The sequence below is a fragment of the Thunnus maccoyii genome, chromosome 8, assembly GCF_910596095.1.
Source record: "Thunnus maccoyii chromosome 8, fThuMac1.1, whole genome shotgun sequence".
Classification (NCBI taxonomy): domain Eukaryota; kingdom Metazoa; phylum Chordata; class Actinopteri; order Scombriformes; family Scombridae; genus Thunnus; species Thunnus maccoyii.
Window position 1 is genome coordinate 26,971,334 of NC_056540.1, and position 12,401 is coordinate 26,983,734.

Genomic DNA, 12,401 nt, shown 5'->3' on the forward strand with positions numbered 1-12,401 from the left:
CTTTGAACTTTATATCTAAACTTGGTCTCTGAACAAGCTTGGTAAGTCATGACGTACCAGCGCCAGTCAGCTCTGTATTAAATCATTATCCAGAAATAGGTAATGCTTTGACAATAGCAGAGCGTCCCTCAGTTAACGAGACTGTACCATGACTGCAAAGGTCACAGGTTCAATCCCCGCAGTGGGCAGAGTTTCTGTGAACAGCTGTGTGTGTGTGCTGCTGTTGTCCCCGAGCAACACACATGCTCAGTCATTGTAAGTTACTCATGAGAGTGCCAGCTTAATACCTAAAATATAAATGTAATGCTAACCTAGTAGTGGAACTCCCACTGGGAGTGCTGACACACATAGACACACACACACACACACACACATATATATACACAGCTACCCCCAACCCCCACCCTCTACCACCATCTGAAGCAGAGCTATTATCTCTGTGAAATGAGGATTATTTGGCTCTCAGGGTTCAAACATATTGCGAATTATTGCATGAACAAGTTAATACAGAGTCTCGCTTTAGAACAATATACATGTAAATTAATGGCTTCATTTAAAACTGCGGACAAATACTATGGTTGGAAATCACTTGAAGGATTAATGTGAGGGAGAAATAATGTGGCGGAGTCGTCGGACACATAGATTTTTCCATTAGCTGATGACGTTTTTTAATCAGTCAGCCTGTCAACCGATCAATATTGATTCTACGGCACCATTCATAGAAGGAAATGTAATGTGCTTCACAATTAAATGGAAATAATTAAAAATCCCAAATTATGTAACATCAGAGATTAAGTACAGTGAGACATTGAAATCTAATGTTTTTTTGGATATTGATCCTTTGTGATTCTGTTTCAGAGCTGATTAGAAGCTTAAAACTTGCTCCAGCATGAAGTTTTCTCTTTGAGTCTTTGGGAAGCATAAAGCTCAGGTCATCAGAGGACATGAGTGACCTGTCTGGAATGTATAATGAAGTATTTTCTGAACACGGTCTGGTGCAAATAAAAAAAAGATGCGCCTTGAAAAAAAGTAGCCATTGAGGTTTGATTAAACGCACTTAACAGCAGCACTCTGAACAAGCCGTACCTGAGCTTTTTTGTAGTTCAGATAATAGTGAGTTTCAATAGTGCAGAGGCTTCTTGTGATCAGACCCATGCATTAGTCTTTCAGGAGTCTCCTCCAGAGACAGAAATGGACTGACCTTTGCAATATTTCTCAGCTGAAAGATGGCAGTTTTGGCTTCACTTCTAACACGCTGTTCAGATTTATTGTTCGAGTCATATACCACACCTAGTTTTTTTTACCTTGCTGGGTAACATTTATGACTTTTAAGTTCAGGTATGATGTAAGACATTCCTCCTCTTTATTTTTCCACCCCCTCCATCTCTGATAACCATGAGCTTAGTTTTATCCCCATGTATCTAAAGGAAGTTATGCTTCTTGTCCGGCTTAAATTAGCTTGATACGGGAAACGCTATGTCACGTTTGACATTTACATTTTCATTTAAAGCGCCTGAAATGAAACACAGCTCCGGTTTAAGTTAAAATTTATAGTTTTCTGCCATTAGCGGCATAGATCCAGGAATGTAAAACGACCATGGATTATGATAGATACGTGAAAATGCATTTCTGTTTTCATAGATGCGTCCCGGATAAATCAGGGCAGTGAAAGAGGGCAGTGTTCAGGATGCGACCCGTGTCGTCTGTGCGCTCAGATTAGTGGGTTAACACTTGGGTGCCTTGTTCAGAATGGAGACTGGTTATTTGTAGCATCTCTCTTTCTGCCTCCCTTCACTCTCTCTCTCTGTCTCTCACACACACACACACACATACAGACACACACTGAACCGCTCTACGTTCTCCCTTGAAAAGGCTCGTAATCTCCATTTCTCAGTCTCTCTCCATTTAGCACTTTATCTCACACACGCTATCTCTTTGTCTAATATCAACAGCCATTTGTGCTGGTGACCTGACACACACACACACACACACACACACACACACACACACACACACACACACACACACAGATTTTCTCTCTGATCTCTCACTCAACCACTCACTTAAGGTCTTTGTGCAGATTCTGTCTGTCACTCTTTTTTGAAATGAAATGTTGATGTGGCTGCCGTCAAGACCTCATGTTTGCTGAATGCCAAATTCCTGATTTTATCAATAACAAATTATAACCTTCACCCACTGTCCTCCTTTTCTCCTCTCCTTTCTCTTAAACTCTCCTCTCTTGCACGCCTCCAGACCTCCTGACACCCTAAACTCTCTAAGCAGATGAGTAATATTCCTCCTCTGGGTTTACTCAGTGGCCAGTAGGGCGTCCAAATGCCCAAACAGCTGTTCTATAATTATACAAGCAGCATGAGGCAGACAATCAATACTCCTTTTACTCTTTCCTCCGCCCGGGTGGCCTGGTGGTTAGTGAGGCTGCCCTGTAATCAGAAGGTCACAGGTTTAATCCCCACAACAGTCAACGTGTCCATCAGCAATCATGTGCTCTGTTGGAGTTGTCCTTGACAACGACATTGCTCACTTATCTACTGACTACTTAAAATTACGTTAAGATATACTCTGTATGATTGCACATATCTATTTCTTTAATGACAGATATTTTTGTTTGAGGGGTCCTGTATGTTAGAGTGTGAGGGCCTATAAACAAATGTGAAGATGTGAAGAAGGGCTGAAAGATTGGTTTTCGCATAAAACTGTAATTTCAAATCCACAAGTGCAGGAATTTTATTGACAGCTGACATTTTTTTTAAAGAGGAATGGTTTCACATTTTGGGAAATATGGATACTTGCTTTTTTTTACCAAGAATTAGAGGATTATTATCTACCACTCTCATATCAGACTGTTCAATATGAAGCTATAGCCACCATCGGTTAGCTTAGCTTAGCACAAGGACTTGAAACAAAGGGAACCAGCTAGCATGGCTCCGTCCAAATGCTAAAAAAAAAAAAAAAAAATCCACCCAGCAGCACCTCTAAAGCTCACCATAACTATATGTTTTGTTTGTTTCCCCTTTGCAAAAAAACAAGGTGAAAAAGCAAACTACTTGTGGTTTTATCAGGCCTAGCAAGCTGTTTGTCTTTGTTTATAGCCTTTCATGCTAGGCTACGCTAACCAGCTTCAGGCTGACATGCTGCTGGTATCAATCCTCTGTGGCAAGAACACAAATAACACAATACTTTTTTTTTTTTTTTTTTATTAAGGCAAATTTATCTCAAGTAGCTAAAGTGTGCTAATGTGCTAAAGTAAGATAATGTAGGCCTACTGTCTTTACATTGCATTGACTTTTCGTTTGGTACTACATTTCAGGACCACCAATACAGGCCTGAACTGTAGAAGTAGTGCCATTTAAATTGCTGGTTCAACACTGGTGACACAGATTGCAATTATTTTCCCTAAATCTGAGACAGGGGATAAATGGTATCTTCTGCAACAGAAATCAACTGAGTTTGTAGGCTCAACAGAACAGTTTTAATGAGGCTTTAAGCTTTCTCCACCATGCTCTCATGTGTAAGAGGTAATTATAGCAAGTTAATTTGGCAAAGATGTAGTGATTTTTAAAAACGCTACACATAGAACAGTTTAATTGGACCGTTATTGTCTGTTTCGAGGTTGAAAATGTCCTACAGTGATAATGAGGAGGTTCAGAAGTTGAAGTGATCTGTTCAGTAATCTGCAGGCATGCTACAACGGAAGGATGTGTAGTGCAAGCCGGAATAATAATGCATGTATCTGTGTGTTCCCTACCTGTCCTTGGCTAACATCACTGTGAAAGTTGAATTTTCACCTTGAAAATGAATCATCTGCTGGGTCCTAAAACAATGAAAGAAGATTTTTTGCCAGCAATCTTTGTTTTCAATACAAATATTCTTGTTATTAAGATGTTTCTTGAACATTGGAATGAGTGGGACTGTCTGCCTCGACACAGGAAGGATAGTGTCACTTGTTTTTAAAGACATACGTGCTACAGGAGAAAGAGGAAGCATCAAAAACAAAACTAATAAAAAAAAACTCAACTCTCACTGGGTGAACAGTTAAACTTTTTTCAGATTTTAGGATGCAGTCACACACAACTACATTCAGTGTCTTCCTAACATGGACTTTTTTTTTTTCTCAGTTTGGTGAAGAACGCTGCATTTTAACATGTCAGCGAAGCTTCACACGCAGTTTCTCACATCCTCGACTGGCAAGTGGCATGTTTGATAACTTTCATTTCCTCTGCTTCTTTTCATGGCTCTCCCCTTAACTTGGCTCCCAGGAATGCAATAAACCTCAGGTACCGTATCTATTAACAATATTGTTTGTTATGTGTGTCTGTCTGTGTGTGTGTGTGTCCGTGTGTCCGTGCGTGTTCTGCTTTCCGCGTCCTCTAGCTGTCTGTTTTCGTGCTTTTGCTGGTGGTTTTATCTGTGTCTGTTCCCCATTTGTCGTATCTTTAGCTACTGGTAGACTTCCTTAATAAATACCTTCCATTTGCCGGCGAAGAGGCTGATAAAGACGAAGAGGGAAAAGCCTGCGCCGCACTACAATTCTATTACCGCAACATCAACAGAAACATGAATTAGATTTTCTTTTTAAAACAGCGCTGACAAAATGCTTCATCTAGCGCTTCCATATATATTATCCTGGTTTTTCATCTGTGGTTAGCTTGGAAAAATAAGCATGTTTGTTTGAGAACGGACTTTATCAAGTTACTGGGTGATGACAGAGAAATGATAAAGATCACTCAGGTACAGCTTATAGGCCCGTAAACCAAGATAATGGCAATAGTATAGCTGATTGAGGTGCATAGTATCTCTCTGATGTGCTTGATAATGGTATTGACTGTCTTTAGGCTCTTTGGATTATTATTATCCCTGCTGTGTGGGTGTGGTTCTGTTGGGTCTTGTCTCGGCGTTAAGCGCCGGATGATCTACCGACAGTGCTGTAAACGCGCTCATTGTGACGGCTTTGAAACATACTGTACGTATCCAAGCATAACATAGCTGTCTAAAGACCATTTGTTCATGTGGATTGGAGTTATAAAGCACATAAACACTGTATCACCATTACCCGTTAGCCGCGGAGCCATCATATATATCATATCTCAGTATTTGATCACGGAGCGCTGCGGTGTCTGAGCAGGAACGGACCGAGAGGAAGAGGTTGAAAGGATCAGAGCTCAAGGTGTTGAACAGTCAGACCTGCTGAGAAACGCGAGAGCGGAGAGAACAAACCTGCCACTCTCGTCGGCGGAAAAGCTGAGCTCCTATTTTTAGAGCTGTCCTTTGTGACAACCTGCTCTGCTTCAGCTGTGCACAGATACAAAAGCCTCAGTTTTTGAATAGACATTGTGTTGGAACTGCAGCGGAGAAAGAAAAACGATTTATTGTACACTTTTTTTCTCACTTTCACACCTCTTGCATTCCTTCATCTTGAGGTATTTGGGCTTGAAATTATGCAAAGAAGCCTTAATATTATTTTTAAACTAGTAAAGACGATGATGATGAGTCAAACATGGTGATGGTGAACGCTGAAAGGGGACACAGTTTATATATTTCCTATAGTATATAACACAGCAAATATGCATTTTCATATTCAGTCTTTTGTTTCGTTCAATCGCGCACATAAGCATCTCTCTCCGAGCACAGACACCAGAAACAAAACCGAGTTTGTAGTTATTTATAGCTAAATATCAAACATTATGCGGTGATGGAAATAGAACAGATATTTTTAGGAGAGTGCATACTCCATAATGCAAGTGCAATTGTGCCTCGTGCAACTGAAGAAGAACCAGCTACTCGTTTACCGGCTCTGCTTCATTTCTCAACCAGTATTATAGAACATGCTTACTGACATTTGATGTGCTTTTTCATGTCAGTTTTGACATTCAAAGACCTTTTTGAAAGTTGAGTGTTTTCAAAAGGCTTGACAGATGACATTTATTGGGATGGTAATGAGCCTTCATAGTGAAGATAATAGAGTATGCTGTTTTTGTTGTTGTTTTTTTTTGTTACTTAAAATTTGATCAAAATCTCTCCGAACAATTGATAACACAATAGTTTGATCTGTTCAATGTCGGGCCGGTGTTAGACAATGTTAGATGCAGCAGGAGATACTCGAGGTGTTAATAACAATGTGTTCTCTACATGTCTGGCTAAATAAGGGTTAAGATATGTTGTGCGTGAGTCTAAAAATAAAATTTGTACAACTGTCTCGCTTCATGTTGGGTGCACAGCGCCTTAATTGCGTATTAATGTTGAGAATAGACAGTAACATAACACCAGATAGGAAGATGATGACAGAGTGATTTCAGCGGTCTGGTGTTTGCGGCGTTCAATTCAAAACAACAGTTGTGAACATTAGATGTGAAAAAAAGAGATAATAGAGAATAAAAATGACTAGAGTTAATATCTTCTTACATAAAGTTGCACAATGTGATGAACTGTTAAAAATAATGATATCAATTAACACGCAGATCCATTTGTATCTGACTTGACACATTTTCCAACAAATTACACAGTAAAAGCAGTTTTAAATCGTCCGTAATGACTCCGTCTCATCAAGGAAATAGTCACCCCTGACTCTTCCCTCTTACTCAACAGTTTGTCATTATCTCTGACAAGTTGTTTTGTGCCCTCATAGCTGTATATAAAAATAACTAGTAGAAGGAGTTTCAAAAAAAAAAACTGAATTGAAGGTACTGTCTGTTGGGAAAATTGGTTTCTCTGCCTCTTCTGTGATGGATTTTATCCCGTATGGCTTTTGAAAGGCAGAGTTGTGCTAGAAATGTCAAATGATAACGTCGGTTTGGTCAGTTTATCTCCAAAAAGAAAAAAACATATAAATAGGAGCAATTTTTCAGCGAAGGCTTGTAGTTTCTTGGGAAGGTACAACTAACATGAACAGTTGAGTTCAGATGTACTTTATGGTGATGTTGCCTAAATTCAAACGCACTGAGTTAACACTTTTTATCAAAACTTAGGGTCTAGGGTCCTGACTGACTGAATAGCTCATCAACATTTGGATGGATTACCATGAAATGTTTAACAGACATTCATGGTGCCCAGAGGTGGCGATCTACTACTGATTGTAGTGATACTGTTTTCCTCTTGTGCCATTGACAGGTCAAAATAAAAAAAAATCCCAACACTTTGGTTTCTGACCAAACACATAGAAAACGTCAACATGTTGAGATTGTCATTGGTAGGTGTGCGGCTGTAGACTCTTGTTATGCACTGTACCTTTAGCTTACCTGACATACTAAGACCACTCGTCTCCAGCCCCTTCCCCCTCCATCATTGTTAAGTAAAAGACTTCCAGTTCGTAACCTTCCACAGTTAGTCTATAACTCGATCCGGAAACTTCTAGTTACTGATCAACCTCAAACACAACTCCCAAGAACGTCGCCAGTCACTCTCTAAAAGCATCTCTCTTCTATTCATTTGGTTCTTTATGATTTATGCACCTTGTAACAGCTGCAGGGGCATGACAGATGTTTGCCCCCGTGAACCTACAAGTGTAATCTTTTAAACGTGCCTGGCTGCCTGTGTTTCTGCCAAATTATTTTCAGAGCAGCGTGCAGGTGACAACGGCTTGATAAATGAAATAAGCCTTTGGGCTGTGGCGGCTATGAAAACACAGTCTCTTTATTAGATCATCTTTCTGGTTCTAACAATGCTATTTAGAGCTGTTGTAATGGGACTGACGTCAAGGATTAATGCACCGAGCTGGCAGTCAGGAGCGCTGTGTTTTCTCTACGTGCGGCCTTCTGTTGGCTCGCAAACAGATTCACTGAACAAGGTTAGACGCAGATCAATACATCTGAGTATGTCGACTTTGATCCCATAATAGCCTGTGTGTGTGTGTCCATGAGAAGCCATTTGTCCTGAAGTTTAAACTAGCCTTCTCACTCATTGAAAGTCAAGTAAGATGTGGGAACTCAACTTTCAGCATCTGGTGATGAATGATGATGGAGTTTTGTTTCTTTACATTCTCACTGACTGATCCTGTGTTTGCTGTCAGATGTTTTTTTGTCTCCTCCTCCTCGCTTTCTTGATATCCTCGTCTTGTTTTGCTGTTAACTCACCGACCGGTGCAGGGGTATTAATCCACATCTGAAAAAAAGTCCCCAACAAATGCACATGCACGTGTTTGTGTATCTGTGACCGGTTGTTTAAGACTGCCACAAACAGGGTAAAGAAGTCTGAAAGTACAGAGCGACAGACAAATGCATCGGTTGGTTTGGTTTTCACATTGGATTTGTTGACTGTAAGAAAAAGATGCCTTATCCTTTAACTCTGACAGTGTAAAAAAATCACCATTATTCAAACACCCATCACCCAATCACATTCCTTAACAGCGATATCAGCTCTGAGTGGACAGAGCTCTGGTTAGTGTGAGCTGTGCTATCATCTTAACCCTCGTGTCCACTTTCTTGCTATCAAATCGGCATTGGTTAAAAGAAATGGTGAAGTTCCCCAGAACTAAGAATTTCAGGTGAGGAAGTGAAATACTGCGGATGAGGAACTGAGCCACTGCAGATATGACAAAGTTCGCCATAGTCGGTTATTTAACATGAAACGGCTCGTCCTCATGGAAATTCTGCTGTGTGCTTGTGTGTTCGCATCTGACTGTAAATGCAGCGAGGTGATTTATCTTGTACTTTATTGTGCTGAAGGACTGTTTTTTTTTTTTTTATCTCAACTGGTGTATGATTGCAATGCAGAAAGATCTGATCTCGCTCTGTTGTTTTATTTTGCATAAAATCGCCGAAAAAATGCTTGAACTTTGTTTTTCTGAGCTTGAAGTTGAATTACGGAGTTAAAGAAGATGGATGACTTTCAAAGACGTCACGTAATAATCCGTTTTTTTCCTTCTCAGTATTTCTGTTTGAATTTTCTACATTGAACCCTGTGAAACAGTGTGTGTGTGTGTGTGCGCGTGTGTGTGTGTGTGTCATCCAGCACAGTAATGGGGTTTTTACAGCTCTAATGCTACGCATCAGCAAGCAAAACACAATCACATGGCCTCTGCTGTAATGCATGGAACAGTTACAGCCACACCGGGTTCACAGACTGTTTACGAATGGCAGATGAGGCACCACCCCCTCTCTCTCTACACACACACACACACACACACACCCCTCATGCATTTAGCACACACCGCAATTGAGCGTGAGTGCATTAATGTTATTCTCAAGTGGCGTTTTTCACGTCACTGTCACAATCCTCCAAGATCAATGCTCCCCCCGCCTCTCTCACTTTACATTTAGCTTGTGATTAGTCAGTAAAAAAAAAAAAAAAGATTAATAGGCTTGTTTGTTCCTAGAAAGCTTTAAACATGAGGGGGGTTGGGCTGGGATGTAGGTCTGATATTTCCCAGACGCGACCCCGTTGCCGCGGTGATGTAATGATGCCCTGGTCGTCGTTGTCCTCCCCCCCCCCGGCGATTGTCGGAGACATTAATAACCCGGGCTGCACAGCAAAACACCTGAGCTTTTTTGTTGTTTTGATACATTACATCATTGCTCAAGGCAGGAGGAGGTGATGTCATACCGGGTCTCCACCTCCCTCCCCCCCCCCCCCCCCCCCCTCACTGCCTCCCACTCACCTCCCCCGTTGCTTTGACTGGAGCAGCTCCAAAACCAGCTCGTACAACGCCGCTTTCAAGGCATTGTCTGAGGCAGATCGACCAGGCTCTTTATTCACCGTGACAAAAAAGCTCCAGCCTCAGCTGTCTGGATACACAACAAAAAAAATAAATGCATCAAGTGTTTTTTTATTGGTTTTGATTATTTGTTAATTTTCAAATGTTCATTAATCATCATCAGTAACTATTATTGTATTTGAGAGTCTTTGTATGTGGGTGTTTGTACATCGAAGCTCATTTTTAGTATCATGAATATAAATAATGCAGAGCTGCTATTAATTATTTTTTCATTATTGATGGACTTTTATTATTGTTTAATCTATAAAATGGTTCTATAAAAGGCCATCACAAGAGCTGCGGACGCGCCGATCTGATTTTTTTTAGTCCCGATACTGATTCCTGGGCTTTTGTTATCGGACCATACCGAGTACCCGATACCCGTGTTAAATTAATAAACTGTACGCCTCAGTGTGTGGAAGACACTGGGATCATTATTTCATGTGTAAGACAACATCAGGCTTGACTTAAACATTGCTCTCCTAACTTTGTAAAATAAAATGCAACAATTAAATAGATATAAATGTACTGAATTGCTATTTTTAAAAATAATGGTATCCAATACCAGATCAGCCCATTGCCACCGATACCTGATCCAGCTATTTGAGTCAATATCGTGCTGATATGATACTATCAGTATCTTTATCAGTGCATCTCTACCCAGAGCCCAAAGGGACATCATCTTCAACCAACAGTCCAAAACCCCAAAACATACAGTTTACAAAATAAAAAGCTTTAATCTTAAAGCTTTAAAAAAAAGGCCAAATTATCTTAATATCTCTTGATATATAGCTTTAATAATAATTGGTTATAAAAATTGTTGTATATTAATTTTCTGTCAGTAGACTACATGATACTAACTAATCATTTTAACACTTAAATGGTGTTTTAGGTGTTAATATTTTGTAATATGAAAACAGTTCTGTCTCTAATTTTTCTTAACATCAGAATGACAAATAGCAAATAGCAGCAATGGAACAAGATTGCAGAAAATGATTGACACTGTCAAAATTGCAGAAAAAAAAAATGGTATGACAACAAAATGACAAGTAACGGAAATAAAAAATAAATGTCATATCTACTCTTTGAACTGTGACACTTCATGGTGACGTGCTGCTTCATCTTCTATAGAATCAACGTGTAAATAATGACAGCCCCCGGTCTGTATTATTTTGTGTTTTGAGCTGCTGAAATGAACCGCTGCAGGTCTGCTGTTTATTGTCTCGGTTGGCCTTTAACCCCCCCCATTGTTCCCTGTGACGTCCCGTCCTCCTCATATCTTTGTCAGGAGACCTCCTTCAAATATGGGACCATCTATGTCTCCAATATCCAGAGTCTCTGGAGGATTATTGCCCTCACACACACACACACACACACGCACACTCTTAGTCTTGCTCTTCCTCTCACAAAGCAGAGAGGTGTAAGCGTGTTGTTTATTTTTTTCATTCAAAGCTGTGTCGGTGACGCTGCTGCTCATTGTAGTACAGCTGAGTGAGGGTGAAGTGCCATCGCCACTTTTTCTCCTGTCTCTTTCTCGTTTACACACACACAAACACACACACACACACACACACACTCCTTTCCCCTCCCTCCTCTATTTCACCATGTCTCGCTGCTTCCGTCGCCACAGCAACTGAAGGCCCTGGAGGGTGTGTGTGGTGGTGGGGGGGGTGGGGGGAAGGCTGGATGGCTGGGTGCGGGTGCTCACCCAGTTGCCATGGCTATTCCAGCTGAGTGACAGTGACAGTGACATCATTGCTGCCAGTCTCAATGTTTTGCTGCTGTTGGCCCATTTTGAACTGTTTTTTTTTTTTTTGCTCCTCTGCCTGCATCTTCAAGTCCTGTCTCCTTCTTCTTCTTCTCTTTCTCAGTCTCTCAAGAAGTGATGCTACTCTTTCTCCCCCTAGTCTGTCTCTTTTACTCACCCTCTCAAGAGGAAGTGCTGCTGTCTCTCTGTTTCTGTCTCTCCGCCCAGGAAATGGCTTTCCTTCATTCCGTTACTATGCCAACCGGCTCCAGCCGCGCGGTCTTGTGCCGAAGTGAGCGTGATAATGGCATTACTCGCACTGTTCTCCTCTCCATCTCTCTATCACCCCTATCATCTATCCATCTATCTTGCTACCGTTTGATTCTGCTTTTTTTTTTCTCCTTCTTCTTCTTCTTCTTCCTGCCACCACTCGACTGTGTATCAGCTCTCGCCTGGCGCTTTGCTTTGTATGTCATCTCATTTCATCTCTCCGTCTCATCTCTCCTCCTCACTTTCATTTACTCATCCGCCCTTCTCCTCTTTCCATCTCTCTGTCTGCTGCTGCTGGGGGTGTTGTAAGCCCTCCAGAGCAGCACAGCCATAGTGGCTGCTCTTACAGCATCACTGTCAGGCAGGGAGGAGGTCCTTACCCCCCCCCCCCCCCCCCCCCACACACACCCCACCCCACTTCACCACCACCATCTCCCCCCCATCCCCTCCTCCACCCCTGACACACATACACACATCCCCCTGCTCCCGTTACAAACAAACCGCTGGGTTTAACGTACAGTACCTCGGTGGAGGCTGCAGGCGTCTCGGTCTTCAAATAATCTAATGGTGCATAAAGGCGTCTGCGTGTGTGTGTTTGCGTGTGTGTAGCTTTACTTTCGGAAGAGGGAGGGGAGGAAGAGAGATAGAGAGAGGGAAGGCGGAGGGAGCAAACGTGAG

At 41.5% G+C, this 12,401-nt stretch overlaps 1 protein-coding gene across 3 annotated transcripts in view; it reads left to right on the top strand.

Moving 5' to 3' along the window:
• rapgef2b (Rap guanine nucleotide exchange factor 2b) overlaps window positions 1–12,401 on the top strand; it is a 110,812-nt gene that overhangs the window by 59,903 nt on the left and 38,508 nt on the right. For 2 of the 3 annotated variants that reach the window (XM_042418596.1, XM_042418594.1), the window contains exon 7: window positions 4,278–4,295. The exons of the other annotated variant lie outside the window; for it this stretch is intronic. In XM_042418596.1, the coding sequence (XP_042274530.1) occupies window positions 4,278–4,295 (18 nt within the window). The remainder of the gene's footprint in view (window positions 1–4,277; window positions 4,296–12,401) is intronic. 3 annotated transcript variants of the gene reach the window in all.